This window comes from Protomyctophum parallelum (genome assembly GCF_964188405.1).
Source record: "Protomyctophum parallelum genome assembly, chromosome: 6".
Lineage (NCBI taxonomy): Eukaryota > Metazoa > Chordata > Actinopteri > Myctophiformes > Myctophidae > Protomyctophum > Protomyctophum parallelum.
The window spans coordinates 14,124,466-14,145,032 of NC_139701.1; the positions used below are offsets into that span (position 1 = coordinate 14,124,466).

General features: G+C 41.8%; 2 protein-coding genes across 2 annotated transcripts; both read left to right on the forward strand.

Annotated features, from left to right (window-relative positions):
* Positions 1–4,356: 4,356 nt before the first annotated feature.
* LOC310860743 (uncharacterized protein) lies at positions 4,357–7,422 on the forward strand. The gene is made up of 5 exons (XM_083767876.1): positions 4,357–4,491; positions 4,690–4,774; positions 5,190–5,401; positions 6,382–6,599; positions 7,345–7,422. The coding sequence occupies exons 2-5, from the start codon at positions 4,690–4,692 to the stop codon at positions 7,355–7,357; spliced, it is 528 nt and encodes a 175-aa protein (XP_083624002.1). The 5' UTR covers positions 4,357–4,491; the 3' UTR covers positions 7,358–7,422.
* A 6,348-nt stretch (positions 7,423–13,770) lies between these two features.
* LOC310860413 (uncharacterized protein) lies at positions 13,771–16,863 on the forward strand. The gene is made up of 5 exons (XM_083767297.1): positions 13,771–13,932; positions 14,131–14,215; positions 14,631–14,842; positions 15,816–16,033; positions 16,786–16,863. The coding sequence occupies exons 2-5, from the start codon at positions 14,131–14,133 to the stop codon at positions 16,796–16,798; spliced, it is 528 nt and encodes a 175-aa protein (XP_083623423.1). The 5' UTR covers positions 13,771–13,932; the 3' UTR covers positions 16,799–16,863.
* The last annotated feature ends 3,704 nt before the right edge of the window (positions 16,864–20,567 follow it).

A 20,567-nucleotide genomic window follows, 5' to 3' on the forward strand; every position in this document is an offset into this window, starting at 1 on the left:
GTTTACTGAGACTGTTGGCCCCCTGTTATTGAACAAACACTTTAACCTTTTAACAAAATGCCAAACAGTAGTACCAAGTAGTAAGTACCCATTTGTGGGTCACAGACCAATTATTTTGAGGTCACAACTCGAGTAAACGCCAAACAAAAAGACATTCCATAAATTAAATAAAAATATATAATTAAGAAGTGGTGTAAATGGCAGATCTTCACAGTGTTGTGAGATTGTAGATTGGCTATTATATCACTAGTAGTCCCAGGCAAACGTCTAATTTCTCTTTTGGGTCTTGAGCTAAAAAGTTTGGGAACAACTTACACCACCAGAAGCTGAGGAGCAGCTCTGATTCTAGTCCTATTCATGATTCTTTTAAATGTATTAAACTATTTTGTACAAATAATGTTCCCTCTGCTTACCCCAGACACCACAATTAAGACGGACCGCATTGAAGAGGAGGATCACATGTACTGAACTGATCTAAATGCTTTGTCAAGATGGCTTAATAAACTGAAATCTTCAGATTCACAGATGACTGATTTATTACCCCTTCAGAAAGTGTCTTGAGACAGTCAACATTTTGATATAAATTCTATACACATTGTTACTAAGTGGGCACTGGGAACCTTGCATATAATTACTTGATGGAGGCATCTATTGCCCCATACTGGGAAATCCCCATACATGGAGCAAAATGCCACCCTATAGTATAGAGCGTCGCAGTCCCTCCCCCTTTCAGAACGAGTGGCCCAGGAAATGGTTCTCCATTCATTTTCTCCATAGGCTTTTCCTAAAGTATTTATTTAAAGACGTTTACGCCGCGGACAAAGCCAACTCTGATCGTGACAAATCATGACAATGAACACAATCTTTTGGGCCGATCAAATTTATAAGAAGAAAAACAACAAAGTGTTGTAACCTGCCGTTTGTTTCTAATTATTTGTTTGGCCCAAAACATTGTTTATTGTCATGATTTGTCACGACAAGAGTTGGCTTTGTCTGCGGCGTAAACGTCTTTAAATAAATACTTTCTGAAAAGTCTATGAGGAAACTGAACGGCGATTTCTTTTCCGGGTCTCTCGAGGGGGCGGGACTGCGACGCTCTATAGACTAGACCATAGAGTTATATATCTATAGAGAAGACACCCGAGTTCTCCTCCCATCCACTTGCATTAAGTTGCTCAAAAGCGCATGAGGCGGATTCACTCCTCCTTCCTGGTAGGAACAGAGTGCATTCTGGGATGGATTGCAATGGTGAGTGGCCCCAAACACATGAACACGCTGCCGTTGAACGCGCACGAGCGTCGTCTGTCGTGAACGTGTACAATGTTAGTCAACGGACAGCGCGTTCATGTGTTTGGGGCCAGGCTGCAATACCTTCATTCGGCCACTATGTCCATTTCGCCTCAAGATTTCCTCTGGGTGCCTTCTCTATTCATATATATACTCTAAGGACTAGACGGGTATGCGTGTGACATCGTCAAACCAGGAAGTTATGCAGGAACGCCTACTGAGTGGCCAGAAAACTACTTCCTGGCCTCGACAGCCCATACATCCAAACAGAAGTCCTATCTGATTGAATTAAATGATGTTAAACTCACTTTGCATGTTGCCACTCTATGTGCCCTTCACTTTAAGCATGCGCATACCCTCTATTGCATCACTTCCATTATACTTTGTTCTCTCTCCTGAATGGATGGTTTCTTGACCTGAATTAGCCTGTAGATATGAACAGTTTTTTTTTTTTTTTTTAACAATTTCAATAATTAAAGATTCACCATCAAGCCTATTTCTTTTTCCCATTATAGCCCACTCACTTATCTTTTGGTGAATAGGAGCACACTGTGAAAATAAGACCATTTCCAAATACATTAAATGTACTACAGTAGCATGATGTGTCCACTAGGGAGAAAGTCTTCGAAAAGCACAACATTCAGTTTGTAGAATGGCCTGGGTACAGTTCAAAAGGTCAATACAAAGCTGCTATGTGGATAAAAGCAGTGAAGCACTAAGACTTGTTTACAGCAGGTCCTCCATTTTCAATTCACCAGGACTTAAACCTCTGGTTGAATCTGTTCCAACAATGGGGAGGAATTTATCAAGTTATTTCTCAAGTTTTCAAATCTTTTGAAAATAGATTTAATATTTTAGACATTAAAGTGGTGAAACGGGACAATCTAACGAGTATAGTATACTAGAGCGGTGCCGGTTGGGCACTGGCCTACTTGGAACGATGCAAGTTGGAAATGCATGTTAGTCCGGCAGCCGACGGGCTTCTTTTTTTAAAGTGAGAAATTTGGTATATACCGTAGTCTTTTTTTTTTATTGGCCTGAAATATTGTCTATATACATACATTCATGAATCCACTTGCTGACCGGCTGTTAGTATTGGGCTTTTTTCCATTAACATCCTATGGCAGGCAAAATGGTCAAATGTCAAACCTTCCTTATGCTTTAAGTAGCATGTCACATGTCAAACTATGGGGGTTTTCATGATTCTGAATCTATTCCAAGCATTAGATTTGCACAAAAAACACTCCTTGGACTAAAAACGGCCATAGACGTCATGACCAATGTGATGAGGTCAGCACATATTTTGATATTTTTCAAAAATGTTATATTAAATAAATAAATAAAATGTACAAGCTTGTACTGTGAGCTGGTATATTTTTGAATAGTCAACATATAAACAGATATTAAAGTAGTTAAATGATTGTGATGCTATATTATCACATTTAGCTGGGGACCCCCTGAACCAAGGACCCCTGGCCCTGGGGGTCCCCGGACCCCACTTTGAAAACCACTGCTATAAAGCACCTTTAGTTTCACAGCAAAGCGTGCCACGTCCAGGGAATATCAATCAGCAACATCAATTATACGACTGATTGCCTTTATTAAAGGCTCCTGACAGACAACAACGCTACATTTTGTAATTGTTGACCGGGGGAAGTACATGCCTGTTATCATTTTGTCCTCCTGTAGAGCATGGCCCCAGTTTGAACCCAACTTTCACTCCTGAAACTGATGCTGTGCCGTAAACAACCTCAAACAGAAGCCTTTGGTGCCCTCTACTGTCAATAACGGGTAGGAGTATAGTGAAGCTGCCTTACTGCAAATGCAAACAGGACACTGTAGCCTGCAGTGGCCAGTGGCCACAGTGGCCAGAATATGAACCCGGATATGGGCCCTTCAGGGAAATTGGACCGTGTGGTACTGGGATTGAGGCCCTGAAAAGGGCTCCTGTGGCCATTGATTTCGTTAAATTTAGGTCAAAAAGATGATAAAACCACGAAAATGTCACACGCGTGCGTGCTATGGGGTTCCCAAATAAATGACCGGCCCAGGGGCCCTGTTGGGAGTTAATCGTCCCTGACATGTCCAGTAGCTACCCTAAGGTTTTATGTTAGAAAAGTTGAGTAACGAGGGACACGAGGGGCACGGTGGCACAGTCGCCAGTGCTGTCACCTCACAGCTAGAAGGTCCTGGGTTCTATTCATGCTCGGGACGCTGTGGGCGCCAGCGGCGTGTCCTCTCCTACGCTTCATCAGTGCCCATACCTGAGGCGGGGTTGGCGAAAGGGCCCCTCTGTGTGGAGCTTGCATGTTCTCTTCTCCCCGTGTCCCCTAGGGTAGGTACCCTCACAAAAAACATGCATTAATCCTGGTCTCTAAACTGCCTCCCCCTGGCCAGCCGGGACGCCTGATGTAGGGGAAAGGAACTGGTTGGAATAACGTGTTCCTTCCACGCGCTGTCGCGCTACATGCAACCAGGGAAACTCCCCCCTGTCAGGTGTAAAGGAGCGACTTGGACACTCTTGCATGAAGGAAGCATGAGTTCAAGTCCATTGCTCTCCCCAGGTTGGTGGAGGGTGTGTACTGTGTAGAGCCCAGGATCACATTAGATAATTGACACAGGGGTGAAAAACGGGTTACAAAATCGTGGGATAGAAATTGTAAAATAAAAAGAAGAAAAAAAGTTGTTGAGTAACTATGAGCACAACTTCTACGTAGGCCTACTTCTACATTGCATCATAACAAATTTGTAGCGATTGGTACTTTCTATTGCCCCCGACCTGAGCATGCAAACAGGTTGTAACATAATATTGTCTGGAAATGAGTCTATACAAATGTACAGGATAATGATAAAGTGAAAATGGAAGTGATGAAATGGGGGGCAGCATGTCTGCAAGTGGTGACTCAAGGTTAATCAGCCAGTTGCCAGGTGTCTCAGCTCAGCTCAGCTGTCCTGAATATGGGTGATTAGGGGGATATCACATACATTGAGTAGGGAGAAGGGATAAATAACTAGCTCTCACCCCACAACATATGACATTTATATTGACTTAAAGCATTACAAAGTATAGTCAATTCAATAACTGCTCCTGTTTTTAGTTTCTGTTGAGTGTTTATTATAAATCCAGCTCCTCATTCTGTACTCCTCCTGATTTGGGATTCAGCAACCAGCCAACAGGATAAACACAACACTTAAGTTTGAACAGTGAGTCCATTTCCGTTTTCTTTTATAGCCTAGGCCTACTGTTCTTTCAGTGAACTTCGGTTGATTGTACTTTAGCATTTGATGGTAAAGAAGAATACACCAAGACATTAAGTCATATGCCATCTCATTTCTGTAGCCATTCATTCATGATTCTCCTCTTAAAATAATAATCTTTTCTTCATTATGAACTGTTACTAGATGCAGCTGTGTTTGCTGGTATCCATGTCCATACTGGTCCTTCTGGTCCAGTACCGCATTGTTGCAGCAGCACCAGCAGGCTCAGGTAGCCTACGTTCAGAGACATTCATTCAGTAGATTTTATTGGGTCAAATACAGCCCTGCTGTCTGTCTATTTGGCTACTTAAAGATGGCCGATCTACAAGCTTACAATTCACCACTGTGACACATTGTGAACTTGTAGATTCTTTGTATTTTTTGAAAATGTTTTAATTTGAAAGGTCTTAAAATATTCACCTACATAGGCCCAAAATAGGAATGCCAGATCCCATGAATCTGTATTTTAATTAACAATTATTTTTCTGATTCTTTTGCACATGAGGGGAAAAAAGGAAAAACATAATGACAAGTTTCACTCAATGTCTCTTTGACATTGTCGAAGTTTTACATCTGATCTAACAATCCACCATTTTTCCTTTGGTAAACATTCTAATTCCATTACTCCTCTGTATGAAACACAGACGAGCTTCCAACGTTACATGGGTACTGGGGACCACTTCCATATCGTGTTGTTGACGAAACTGCTGGCCATGTGGAAGCTACGGCTATCGACGATGTGGAAGATCCAACCCGTCGTCATCCCAATCAGGCTGTCCAGTTTATTTTCGATGAACTCAGATCAATTAAAGCACACCTACAAGATCTACATACTATGACTAATGAAAATCATGGGGTAAGTGGCTGGATCTATTGTAACAAAAGCCTATTCACACTATTTGTAATGCTAGCAATGAACACATCAGAACCTTAAAAGGACATGTATCGTCAAGTGAGCCCAAGCCAAGCTAAAAATCACACCCGTGTGAAATGAGGGGCGCTCTTGTCATCCTACATCAATTTAGGTTGGCGGACATTAGATGCTCCCACCAACATGTGATTGGTCAGCCGATTTGCTCGTTTACATATGACGTAGATTTTCCCTTCAATGGCGTTTAATGTTTCATTTAGGCCCAGGCTACACATACTCAATCTTTAATAAAACAGATATTTTCGTACTCCGTTGTCGTATGGGCCCCATACGTACCGGAGACTCTTTGCCGGTCATAAAATTATTGGCTTATGAATGCGACAAACTAAAACCCCCATGAATTCAAGGCTTAATGGGGTGTGTAATTGATAGAAAATAAGTCATTTTTGGGGTGAACTCTAAGGAAGGCATATATAGCACATTTCAACAAGGGTGGACTGACTGATTAGAATCATTTAGCCTACTCTCAGTCTGAATCATCAGATTCAGTCTTTATTGTCTGCTGTTCCCCATTTGCCAGTGAACTCTTACTTTCAGTGGTTTCAGAAAGTGTAGCCTCAGTACCCAGGCTTTTATTTTCGTTTGCATTTGGCTCAAGTGAGACTGACTTTTACTCAATGTCCAAGAAGATGATGCCTGAATTATACTTGGTACACCCTAACGTAAGCCAAATAACGGGAACTTCTTGGTCTGGTGGAACCGTTTGCCCAGTTCGACCCAACAATGAGCAAACTTATCAGACGACTAAAGAAAAGGGTAGTGTGATGTGCCCCACAATAGCTCTTGAAAGGGGCCCTCAAATCCTTATCTATCTACTTCACATCATCAAATATATACTTTGTACTGATAAGGTCACATTTTCTGGTCTGAGCATTTCTAACTCCAGATCTTCATTGTGTTTTCAGCTTCTGCACATGGCCCTTTTCAGCATCTATTACTATAGTGCCCTTCAACAGGAACTGAGAGAGGCCGATAGAACGGGAGCGGCCACGTACTATAGTGAGTCTGGGGCCTCGACGGAGGCAGGGTACCGGAAGCGTGCCCGGGAGACTGCCAAGAAGAACTTCGTACAGGATCTCCTGAGGGACTACTATGGGGATAGTACTCCTCCGTCTCTTCCAAGGTGTGCCAATACTTTAACCCTCTACATATTGTCTTCACTGTTCTTTGAAAACTTTAACTTGTCATTTTGTAGATTTTGATTATTACAATTCAAAACCACTTCAAACCTATAATTTATAGATAGACTTTTGGCAATTTGAAAATGGCCGATATGCAGTACAAGCTCGCAACACGTCGCATTGTGAGCTTGTAGATCTGAGTTTGAAAACTTTGTGGTGAGCATTCTGCATAAAGTAGCCTACTTTTGGTATGTTAAGTATATTTTGATGCCAATACTTTTGTACTTTTGCTGAAGTACATTTTGAATACCGAACTTGTAATGAGATTTATAATCTGTTTACTGAGACTGTTGGCCCCCTGTTATTGAACAAACACTTTAACCTTTTAACAAAATGCCAAACAGTAGTAGTAAGTACCCATTTGTGGGTCACAGACCAATTATTTTGAGGTCACAACTCGAGTAAACGCCAAACAAAAAGACATTCCATAAATTAAATAAAAATATATAATTAAGAAGTGGTGTAAATGGCAGATCTTCACAGTGTTGTGAGATTGTAGATTGGCTATTATATCACTAGTAGTCCCAGGCAAACGTCTAATTTCGCTTTTGGGTCTTGAGCTAAAAAGTTTGGGAACAACTTACACCACCAGAAGCTGAGGAGCAGCTCTGATTCTAGTCCTATTCATGATTCTTTTAAATGTATTAAACTATTTTGTACAAATAATGTTCCCTCTGCTTACCCCAGACACCACAATTAAGACGGACCGCATTGAAGAGGAGGATCACATGTACTGAACTGATCTAAATGCTTTGTCAAGATGGCTTAATAAACTGAAATCTTCAGATTTACAGATGACTGATTTATTACCCCTTCAGAAAGTGTCTTGAGACAGTCAACATTTTTATATAAATTCTATACACATTGTTACTAAGTGGGCACTGGGAACCTTGCATATAATTACTTGATGGAGGCATCTATTGCCCCATACTGGGAAATCCCCATACATGGAGCAAAATGCCACCCTATAGTATAGAGCGTCGCAGTCCCTCCCCCTTTCAGAATGAGTGGCCCAGGAAATGGTTCTCCATTCATTTTCTCCATAGGCTTTTCCTAAAGTATTTATTTAAAGACGTTTACGCCGCGGACAAAGCCAACTCTGATCGTGACAAATCATGACAATGAACACAATCCTTTGGGCCGATCAAATTTATAAGAAGAAAAACAACCTACCGTTTGTTTCTACTTTCTAATTATTTGTTTGGCCCAAAACATTGTTTATTGTCATGATTTGTCACGACAAGAGTTGGCTTTGTCTGCGGCGTAAACGTCTTTAAATAAATACTTTCTGAAAAGTCTATGAGGAAACTGAACGGCGATTTGTTTTCCGGGTCTCTCGAGGGGGCGGGACTGCGACGCTCTATAGACTAGACGGGTATGCGTGTGACATCGTCAAACCAGGAAGTTATGCAGGAACGCCTACTGAGTGGCCAAAAAACTACTTCCTGGCCTCGACAGCCCATACATCCAAACAGAAGTCCTATCTGATTGAATTAAATGATGTTAAACTCACTTTGCATGTTGCCACTCTATGTGCCCTTCACTTTAAGCATGCGCATACCCTCTATTGCATCACTTCCATTATACTTTGTTCTCTCTCCTGAATGGATGGTTTCTTGACCTGAATTAGCCTGTAGATATGAACAGTTTTTTTTTTTTTTTTACTATTTAAATAATTAAAGATTCACCATCAAGCCTATTTCTTTTTCCCATTATAGCCCACTCGCTTATCTTTTGGTGAATAGGAGCACACTGTGAAAATAAGACAATTTCCAAATACATTAAATGTACTACAGTAGCATGATGTGTCCACTAGGGAGAAAGTCTTCGAAAAGCACAACATTCAGTTTGTAGAATGGCCTGGGTACAGTTCAAAAGGTCAATACAAAGCTGCTATGTGGATAAAAGCAGTGAAGCACTAAGACTTGTTTACAGCAGGGTCCTCCATTTTCAATTCACCAGGACTTAAACCTCTGGTTGAATCTGTTCCAACAATGGGGAGGAATTTATCAAGTTTTCAAATATAAATCTTTTGAAAATAGATTTAATATTTTAGACATTAAAGTGGTGAAACGGGACAATCTAACGAGTATAGTATACTAGAGCGGTGCCGGTTGGGCACTGGCCTACTTGGAACGATGCAAGTTGGAAATGCATGCCCCCCCCCCCCATATGTCTGTTTTATGTCCATATTATAGAGTTCTTTGTCAGGCATGCCCAAATATGGAGTCTATGTAGACATCAGAATGATGTCAGAGCAGGCCAGCTCCATATATGGATCCTGGGCAGGGGCCCTGTTAGTCCGGCAGCCGACGGGCTTCTTTTTTTAAAGTGAGAAATTTGGTATATAGTCTTTTTTTTTTATTGGCCTGAAATATTGTCTATATACATACATTCATGAATCCACTTGCTGACCGGCTGTTAGTATTGGGCTTTTTTCCATTAACATCCTATGGCAGGCAAAATGGTCAAATGTCAAACCTTCCTTATGCTTTAAGTAGCATGTCACATGTCAAACTATGGGGGTTTTCATGATTCTGAATCCATTCCAAGCATTAGATTTGCACAAAAAACACTCCTTGGGCTAAAAACGGCCATAGACGTCATGACCAATGTGATGAGGTCAGCACATATTTTGATATTTTTCAAAAATGTTATATTAAATAAATAAATAAAATGTACAAGCTTGTACTGTGAGCTGGTATATTTTTGAATAGTCAACATATAAACAGATATTAAAGTAGTTAAATGATTGTGATGCTATATTATCACATTTAGCTGGGGACCCCCTGAACCAAGGACCCCTACTTTGAAAACCACTGCTATAAAGCACCTTTAGTTTCACAGCAAAGCGTGCCACGTCCAGGGAATATCAATCAGCAACATCAATTATACGACTGATTGCCTTTATTAAAGGCTCCTGACAGACAACAACGCTACATTTTGTAATTGTTGACCGGGGGAAGTACATGCCTGTTATCATTTTGTCCTCCTGTAGAGCATGGCCCCAGTTTGAACCCAACCTTCACTCCTGAAACTGATGCTGTGCCGTAAACAACCTCAAACAGAAGCCTTTGGTGCCCTCTACTGTCAATAACGGGTAATAATAATAATAATAATAATAAAACTTTATTTGTATAGCACCTTTCATGACATCAAATGCAGCTCAAAGTGCTTTACAGAACAATGGAGAATAAAATAAAAGAAAAGCATAAAAGAAAAGCAAGGCAACGACATTAAAAAACAAGCAGTAATGCAATACAGTGAGGACATGAATAAGATCACTTAAAGGCAATGTTGTAGAAGTGGGTCTTGAGCTGAGCTTTAAAAATGTCTACAGAGGCTGCCTGACGAAGGTACAGAGGGAGCTTGTTCCATGCCGATGGCCCGTAGAAGCAAAAAGCTGCTTCCCCGTATTTTTTAGTTGCCATTTTTTTAGGCAAAGCGAGCAGGCCAGCAGTGGAAGACCTTAGCGGGCGGTTTGGGACATATTTAGGCAAGCAGTCATGTAGGTAGGAAGGTGCGAGACCATTGAGGGCTTTATAGACAAGTAAAATAATTTTAAAATCAATCCTAAAAACAACCGGAAGCCAGTGCAGTGATGCCAAAACTGGAGTAATATGTTCTCTCATCTTAGTTCTAGTTAAAACTCTGGCTGCTGCATTTTGGACAAGTTGTAATCTGTCAGTTGTTTTCTTAGGCAGTCCTGAAAAAAGTGCATTGCAGTAATCAAGCCGAGAGAAAACAAAGGCGTGGATTAGCGTTTTTGCATCGTCCAAGGACACATAGGCTCTGATTCGTGCAATATTTCTAAGGTGAAAAAAGGCAATCTTGGTAACATGATTAATGTGTGAATTAAAATTCAATTCGGAATCAATAATAACCCCCAGGTTCTTTACTGTACTGTTACTGTCTACAGTCAGGTTGCCAAGTCTGCTTAATATTGATTCTTTCTGCTCACTAGAGCCGATTATGAGAACTTCTGTCTTGTCCTCATTTAGCTTGAGAAAGTTCTCACTCATCCAACATTTGATGCTAGACAGACAGGTAAGCAGCGGGTCTAAAGCACAGGGATCATCTGGAGCCACAGATAGATATAATTGGGTATCATCAGCATAGAAATGAAAATTGACTCCGTGATTGGCAATGAGTTCGCCCAGTGGCAGTATGTACAAGGAGAAAAGCAGAGGGCCAAGAATCGAGCCCTTGGCCCAGGCCGTAGCGTAACGGTCTGGGCACCGGACTGGTGATCCAGTCGCGGTGTGCCGCGGGTTCGACTCCCGGACCCGACACGGCCTTTACCGCATGTCATCCCCCCATCTCTCTCCCGTTTCCTGTCAGACTACTTTCTGTCCCTTAAAAAATCAATAAAAGGCGTAAGCCGCAAAAGAATATCTTAAAAAAAAAAAGAATCGAGCCCTGTGGAATACCAGAACTGATGTCGTGTTTGTCTGAGTCAAACTCGGCTAGATTGACAAAGTAACTTCTGTTTGATAGGTAGGAGGAAAACCAGGACAGGGCCGTACCAGACAGGCCTATCCAGTGCTCCAGACGCTGTATTAAAATTGAGTGATCAATCGTGTCAAATGCAGCCGTTAAATCTAGAAGTAAGAGAACGGATACATGTTTCTTGTCAGCAGACACCCTCAGATCATTCATTACTTTTACAAGTGCTGTTTCTGTGCTGTGGCCTTTCCTAAAGCCAGATTGGAATTTGTTGTGTACATTATTGTTCTGTAGAAACACATCCAATTGATGAAAGATACATTTTTCTAAAACCTTGCCCAGAAAGGGTAGATTTGAAATGGGTCGATAGTTACCCAAAACAGAGGGATCAAGATTGTGTTTCTTGAGAAGGGGCTTAACTACAGCAGTCTTCAGTGAGTCTGGGAAGACGCCTGATTGTAGAGAGCTGTTTACAATTTTTAGGATATCTCCAATCACACTGTCTAAGACTTCTTTGAGAAAGTTGGTGGGAATTGTATCTAATGAACAGGAGGATGATGTCATCTGTGATATAGTTTTGCGGAGTTCGTCTTCCTCAATTTCGCAGAACGATGATAGGCTCCCCCTGGAGAGATCTACCCTGGGACCATTTGCTGCTGTTTGACGGTTTGCGCTAGCAGTAGCACCATTCTTAATATCGGCTCTAATGTTTGAAATTTTGTTGTCAAAAAAGCATGCAAACTCATTACACTTAGCTTTAGAGGCCGGGAATGACTGCTTGTAGGACTGGGGGGGGTTTAAAAGTCGATCAATGGTAGAGAATAGGACTCTAGCATTTTTCTTGTTCTCGTTAATAATGCCAGAGAAATATGCCTGCCTTGCTAAACGCAAGGCTTTGTTATAGGCGACTGTTGACTTTTTAAGAATCTCTAGGTGGATGGTGAGTTTGTTTTTTCTCCAAGCTCGCTCAGCTCTTCGACATTCTTGCTTCAGTGAGCGTGAGAGCTCATTTATCCAGGGTGTTACTCTGGTATTATGTTTCTTTTTTGTTTTCAAAGGAGCCACTATATCAAGAGCTGACTCTAGTTTAAGATTAAAATTTTGAACCATATCATTCACTGGGGGAGTATCGGGCAATGGGGGACCCAGGTGACGAGAGAACTCGTCGGCAGCAGAAGAGCTAAAAAAACGCTTTTTTATGGTATATTCAGTGATGTTTTTCTCTAGATCAGAGACAGTCATATTAAAACACAGCAGAAAGTGGTCTGACAGCTCGGGCCTTTCAATAGTCCTTTCCACAGTGATGTTCAGCCCTCTAGAAATCACCAGGTCCAGAGTGTGCCCATGTTTATGTGTAGGCCCAACAACATGTTGGATAAAATCAAAGGAGTGCAATAACTCTAGGAAACCCATAGGGTAGGAGTAGTGAAGCTGCCTTACTGCAAATGCAAACAGGACACTGTAGCCTGCAGTGGCCAGTGGCCACAGTGGCCAGAATATGAACCCGGATATGGGCTCTTCAGGGAAATTGGACCGTGTGGTACTGGGATTCAGGCCCTGAAAAGGGCTCCTGTGGCCATTGATTTAGTTAAATTTAGGTCAAAAAGATGATAAAACCACGAAAATGTCACACGCGTGCGTGCTATGGGGGTCCCAAATAAATGACCGGCCCAGGGGCCCTGTTGGGAGTTAATCGTCCCTGACATGTCCAGTAGCTACCCTAAGGTTTTATGTTAGAAAAGTTGAGTAACGAGGGACACGAGGGGCACGGTGGCACAGTCGCCAGTGCTGTCACCTCACAGCTAGAAGGTCCTGGGTTCGATTCATGCTCGGGACGCTGTGGGCGCCGGCGGCGTGTCCTCTCCTACGCTTCATCAGTGCCCATACCTGAGGCGGAGTTGGCGAAAGGGCCCCTCTGTGTGGAGCTTGCATGTTCTCTTTTCCCCGTGTCCCCTAGGGTAGGTACCCTCACAAAAAACATGCATTAATCCTGGTCTCTAAACTGCCTCCCCCTGGCCAGCCGGGACGCCTGATGTAGGGGAAAGGAACTGGTTGGAATAACGTGTTCCTTCCACGCGCTGTCGCGCTACATGCAACCAGGGAAACTCCCCCCTGTCAGGTGTAAAGGAGCGACTTGGACACTCTTGCATGAAGGAAGCATGAGTTCAAGTCCATTGCTCTCCCCAGGTTGGTGGAGGGTGTGTACTGTGTAGAGCCCAGGATCACATTCGATAATTGACACAGGGGTGAAAAACGGGTTACAAAATCGTGGGATAGAAATTGTAAAATAAAAAGAAGAAAAATTTTTGTTGAGTAACTATGAGCACAACTTCTACGTAGGACTACTTCTACATTGCATAATAACAAAATTGTAGCGATTGGTACTTTCTATTGCCCCCGACCTGAGCATGCAAACAGGTTGTGACATAATATTGTCTGGAAATGAGTCTATACAAATGTACAGGATAATGATAAAGTGAAAATGGAAGTGATGAAATGGGGGGCAGCATGTCTGCAAGTGGTGACTCAAGGTTAATCAGCCAGTTGCCAGGTGTCTCAGCTCAGCTCAGCTGTCCTGAATATGGGTGATTAGGGGGACATCACATAAATTGAGAGTAGGGAGAAGGGATAAATAACTAGCTCTCACCCCACAACATATGACATTTATATTGACTTAAAGCATTACAAAGTATAGTCAATTCAATAACTGCTCCTGTTTTTAGTTTCTGTTGAGTGTTTATTATAAATCCAGCTCCTCATTCTGTACTCCTCCTGATTTGGGATTCAGCAACCAGCCAACAGGATAAACACAACACTTAAGTTTGAACAGTGAGTCCATTTCCGTTTTCTTTTATAGCCTAGGCCTACTGTTCTTTCAGTGAACTTCGGTTGATTGTACTTTAGCATTTGATGGTAAAGAAGAATACACCAAGACATTAAGTCATATGCCATCTCATTTCTGTAGCCATTCATTCATGATTCTCCTCTTAAAATAATAATCTTTTCTACATTATGAACTGTTACTAGATGCAGCTGTGTTTGCTGGTATCCATGTCCATACTGGTCCTTCTGGTCCAGTACCGCATTGTTGCAGCAGCACCAGCAGGCTCAGGTAGCCTACGTTCAGAGACATTCATTCAGTAGATTTTATTGGGTCAAATACAGCCCTGCTGTCTGTCTATTTGGCTACTTAAAGATGGCCGATCTACAAGCTTACAATTCACCACTGTGACACATTGTGAACTTGTAGATTCTTTGTATTTTTTGAAAATGTTTTAATTTGAAAGGTCTTAAAATATTCACCTACATAGGCCCAAAATAGGAATGCCAGATCCCATGAATCTGCATTTTAATTAACAATTATTTTTCTGATTCTTTTGCACATGAGGGGAAAAAAGGAAAAACATAATGACAAGTTTCACTCAATGTCTCTTTGACATTGTCGAAGTTTTACATCTGATCTAACAATCCACCATTTTTCCTTTGGTAAACATTCTAATTCCATTACTCCTCTGTATGAAACACAGACGAGCTTCCAACGTTACATGGGTACTGGGGACCACTTCCATATCGTGTTGTTGACGAAACTGCTGGCCATGTGGAAGCTACGGCTATCGACGATGTGGAAGATCCAACCCGTCGTCATCCCAATCAGGCTGTCCAGTTTATTTTCGATGAACTCAGATCAATTAAAGCACACCTACAAGATCTACATACTATGACTAATGAAAATCATGGGGTAAGTGGCTGGATCTATTGTAACAAAAGCCTATTCACACTATTTGTAATGCTAGCAATGAACACATCAGAACCTTAAAAGGACATGTATCGTCAAGTGAGCCCAAGCCAAGCTAAAAATCACACCCGTGTGAAATGAGGGGCGCTCTTGTCATCCTACATCAATTTAGGTTGGCAGACATTAGATGCTCCCACCAACATGTGATTGGTCAGCCGATTTGCTCGTTTACATATGACGTAGATTTTCCCTTCAATGGCGTTTAATGTTTCATTTAGGCCCAGGCTACACATACTCAATCTTTAATAAAACGGATATTTTCGTACTCCGTTGTCGTATGGGCCCCATACGTACCGGAGACTCTTTGCCGGTCATAAAATTATTGGCTTATGAATGCGACAAACTAAAACCCCCATGAATTCAAGGCTTAATGGGGTGTGTAATTGATAGAAAATAAGTCATTTTTGGGGTGAACTCTAAGGAAGGCATACATTTCAACAAGGGTGGACTGACTGATTAGAATCATTTAGCCTACTCTCAGTCTGAATCATCAGATTCAGTCTTTATTGTCTGCTGTTCCCCATTTGCCAGTGAACTCTTACTTTCAGTGGTTTCAGAAAGTGTAGCCTCAGTACCCAGGCTTTTATTTTCGTTTGCATTTGGCTCAAGTGAGACTGACTTTTACTCAATGTCCAAGAAGATGATGCCTGAATTATACTTGGTACACCCTAACGTAAGCCAAATAACGGGAACTTCTTGGTCTGGCGGAACCGTTTGCCCAGTTCGACCCAACAATGAGCAAACTTATCAGACGACTAAAGAAAAGGGTAGTGTGATGTGCCCCACAATAGCTCTTGAAAGGGGCCCTCAAATCCTTATCTATCTACTTCACATCATCAAATATATACTTTGTACTGATAAGGTCACATTTTCTGGTCTGAGCATTTCTAACTCCAGATCTTCATTGTGTTTTCAGCTTCTGCACATGGCCCTTTTCAGCATCTATTACTATAGTGCCCTTCAACAGGAACTGAGAGAGGCCGATAGAACGGGAGCGGCCACGTACTATAGTGAGTCTGGGGCCTCGACGGAGGCAGGGTACCGGAAGCGTGCCCGGGAGACTGCCAAGAAGAACTTCGTACAGGATCTCCTGAGGGACTACTATGGGGATAGTACTCCTCCGTCTCTTCCAAGGTGTGCCAATACTTTAACCCTCTACATATTGTCTTCACTGTTCTTTGAAAACTTTAACTTGTCATTTTGTAGATTTTGATTATTACAATTCAAAACCACTTCAAACCTATAATTTATAGATAGACTTTTGGCAATTTGAAAATGGCCGATATGCAGTACAAGCTCGCAACACGTCGCATTGTGAGCTTGTAGATCTGAGTTTGAAAACTTTGTGGTGAGCATTCTGCATAAAGTAGCCTACTTTTGGTATGTTAAGTATATTTTGATGCCAATACTTTTGTACTTTTGCTGAAGTACATTTTGAATACCGAACTTGTAATGAGATTTATAATCTGTTTACTGAGACTGTTGGCCCCCTGTTATTGAACAAACACTTTAACCTTTTAACAAAATGCCAAACAGTAGTACCAAGTAGTAAGTACCCATTTGTGGGTCACAGACCAATTATTTTGAGGTCACAACTCGAGTAAACGCCAAACAAAAAGACATTCCATAAATTAAATAAAAATATATAATTAAGAAGTGGTGTAAATGGCAGATCTTCACAGTGTTGTGAGATTGTAGATTGGCTATTATATCACTAGTAGTCCCAGGCAAACGTCTAATTTCTCTTTTGGGTCTTGAGCTAAAAGGTTTGGGAACAACTTGCACCACCAGAAGCTGAGGAGCAGCTCTGATTCTAGTCCTATTCATGATTCTTTTAAATGTATTAAACTATTTTGTACAAATAATGTTCCCTCTGCTTACCCCAGACACCACAATTAAGACGGACCGCATTGAAGAGGAGGATCACATGTACTGAACTGATCTAAATGCTTTGTCAAGATGGCTTAATAAACTGAAATCTTCAGATTTACAGATGACTGATTTATTACCCCTTCAGAAAGTGTCTTGAGACAGTCAACATTTTTATATAAATTCTATACACATTGTTACTAAGTGGGCACTGGGAACCTTGCATATAATTACTTGATGGAGGCATCTATTGCCCCATACTGGGAAATCCCCATACATGGAGCAAAATGCCACCCTATAGTATAGAGCGTCGCAGTCCCTCCCCCTTTCAGAATGAGTGGCCCAGGAAATGGTTCTCCATTCATTTTCTCCATAGGCTTTTCCTAAAGTATTTATTTAAAGACGTTTACGCCGCGGACAAAGCCAACTCTGATCGTGACAAATCATGACAATGAACACAATCTTTTGGGCCGATCAAATTTATAAGAAGAAAAACAACAAAGTGTTGTAACCTGCCGTTTGTTTCTACTTTCTAATTATTTGTTTGGCCCAAAACATTGTTTATTGTCATGATTTGTCACGACAAGAGTTGGCTTTGTCTGCGGCGTAAACGTCTTTAAATAAATACTTTCTGAAAAGTCTGAGGAAACTGAACGGCGATTTATTTTCCGGGTCTCTCGAGGGGGCGGGACTGCGACGCTCTATAGACTAGACGGGTATGCGTGTGACATCGTCAAACCAGGAAGTTATGCAGGAACGCCTACTGAGTGGCCAAAAAACTACTTCCTGGCCTCGACAGCCCATACATCCAAACAGAAGTCCTATCTGATTGAATTAAATGATGTTAAACTCACTTTGCATGTTGCCACTCTATGTGCCCTTCACTTTAAGCATGCGCATACCCTCTATTGCATCACTTCCATTATACTTTGTTCTCTCTCCTGAATGGATGGTTTCTTGACCTGAATTAGCCTGTAGATATGAACAGTTTTTTTTTTTTTTTTTTTTTTTTTACCATTTAAATAATTAAAGATTCACCATCAAGCCTATTTCTTTTTCCCATTATAGCCCACTCACTTATCTTTTGGTGAATAGGAGCACACTGTGAAAATAAGACAATTTCCAAATACATTAAATGTACTACAGTAGCATGATGTGTCCACTAGGGAGAAAGTCTTCGAAAAGCACAACATTCAGTTTGTAGAATGGCCTGGGTACAGTTCAAAAGGTCAATACAAAGCTGCTATGTGGATAAAAGCAGTGAAGCACTAAGACTTGTTTACAGCAGGGTCCTCCATTTTCAATTCACCAGGACTTAAACCTCTGGTTGAATCTGTTCCAACAATGGGGAGGAATTTATCAAGTTTTCAAATATAAATCTTTTGAAAATAGATTTAATATTTTAGACATTAAAGTGGTGAAACGGGACAATCTAACGAGTATAGTATACTAGAGCGGTGCCGGTTGGGCACTGGCCTACTTGGAACGATGCAAGTTGGAAATGCATGCCCCCCCCCCCCCCCCATATGTCTGTTTTATGTCCATATATAGAGTTCTTTGTCAGGCATGCCCAAATATGGAGTCTATGTAGACATCAGAATGTCAGAGCAGGCCAGCTCCATATATGGATCCTGGGCAGGGGCCCTGTTAGTCCGGCAGCCGACGGGCTTCTTTTTTTAAAGTGAGAAATTTGGTATATAGTCTTTTTTTTTTATTGGCCTGAAATATTGTCTATATACATACATTCATGAATCCACTTGCTGACCGGCTGTTAGTATTGGGCTTTTTTCCATTAACATCCTATGGCAGGCAAAATGGTCAAATGTCAAACCTTCCTTATGCTTTAAGTAGCATGTCACATGTCAAACTATGGGGGTTTTCATGATTCTGAATCCATTCCAAGCATTAGATTTGCACAAAAAACACTCCTTGGGCTAAAAACGGCCATAGACGTCATGACCAATGTGATGAGGTCAGCACATATTTTGATATTTTTCAAAAATGTTATATTAAATAAATAAATAAAATGTACAAGCTTGTACTGTGAGCTGGTATATTTTTGAATAGTCAACATATAAACATATTAAAGTAGTTAAATGATTGTGATGCTATATTATCACATTTAGCTGGGGACCCCTACTTTGAAAACCACTGCTATAAAGCACCTTTAGTTTCACAGCAAAGCGTGCCACGTCCAGGGAATATCAATCAGCAACATCAATTATACGACTGATTGCCTTTATTAAAGGCTCCTGACAGACAACAACGCTACATTTTGTAATTGTTGACCGGGGGAAGTACATGCCTGTTATCATTTTGTCCTCCTGTAGAGCATGGCCCCAGTTTGAACCTCAAAGGCACCTCAAAGGCCCTTAAAACAAGGCTCCAGACCTCCCAAAACAAACTGGTCAGGCTCCTACTTGGCCTCACCCCCCGAACCCACCTCACCCCTGCCCACTTTGACAGGCTGGGATGGCTTAGGGTCGTCGACAGAGTACAGCATCTTGCAATGGGTCTGGTCCACAAGATTCGATACACCACCAAGATACCCATGTACCTGTCTAAATACTTCCTTAATGTAAACGAAGTCCACACCCACAACACCAGAGGGAGTGCAACAAACCATGTACAACCCAGATTCGGCACAAACAAGGGACTAAATTCTTTTCGCTCCTATGCCACCAAAATGTGTAACGCCCTACCAACAGTCATTAAGACATGTGAATCCCTTGACTCCTTCAAAACCGCTCTCAAAGGGCACCTACGGATGGCTGCAATTCGAAACTGGCCTCTGTAAAATCTGAATCCCCCCCACCCCCCCACCCCATTTCCCTCACTGTATATTGTATATTTTCCCAGTGCTTGTATATTTTCCCTTTTTTGCTTCCCATATGATGAATTCCTGTTCTGTTCTTTAGCTACATAGAAATGTCTATTTGTATGTCTCTAAATGGTTGTATGTCTTTAAATGTTTTGATGAATTGAACAATGTGGACCCTGTTGTAAACAAGTGTAATGCTTAATTGGGTCGTCCCCTCACAGTTTACAGTCTTTGTATTGAGTTTGTGCTTAAAATGTACTGTAAATTCTACAAACTGTTAATAAATATTTCAATCAATCAATCAAAACCCAACTTTCACTCCTGAAACTGATGCTGTGCCGTAAACAACCTCAAACAGAAGCCTTTGGTGCCCTCTACTGTCAATAACGGGTAGGAGTAGTGAAGCTGCCTTACTGCAAATGCAAACGGGACACTGTAGCCTGCAGTGGCCACAGTGGCCAGAATATGAACCCGGATATGGGCTCTTCAGGGAAATTGGACCGTGTGGTACTGGGATTCAGGCCCTGAAAAGGGCTCCTGTGGCCATTGATTTCGTTAAATTTAGGTCAAAAAGATGATAAAACCACGAAAATGTCACACGCGTGCGTGCTATGGGGGTCCCAAATAAATGACCGGCCCAGGGGCCCTGTTGGGAGTTAATCGTCCCTGACATGTCCAGTAGCTACCCTAAGGTTTTATGTTAGAAAAGTTGAGTAACGAGGGACACGAGGGGCACGGTGGCACAGTCGCCAGTGCTGTCACCTCACAGCTAGAAGGTCCTGGGTTCGATTCATGCTCGGGACGCTGTGGGCGCCGGCGGCGTGTCCTCTCCTACGCTTCATCAGTGCCCATACCTGAGGCGGAGTTGGCGAAAGGGCCCCTCTGTGTGGAGCTTGCATGTTCTCTTCTCCCCGTGTCCCCTAGGGTAGGTACCCTCACAAAAAACATGCATTAATCCTGGTCTCTAAACTGCCTCCC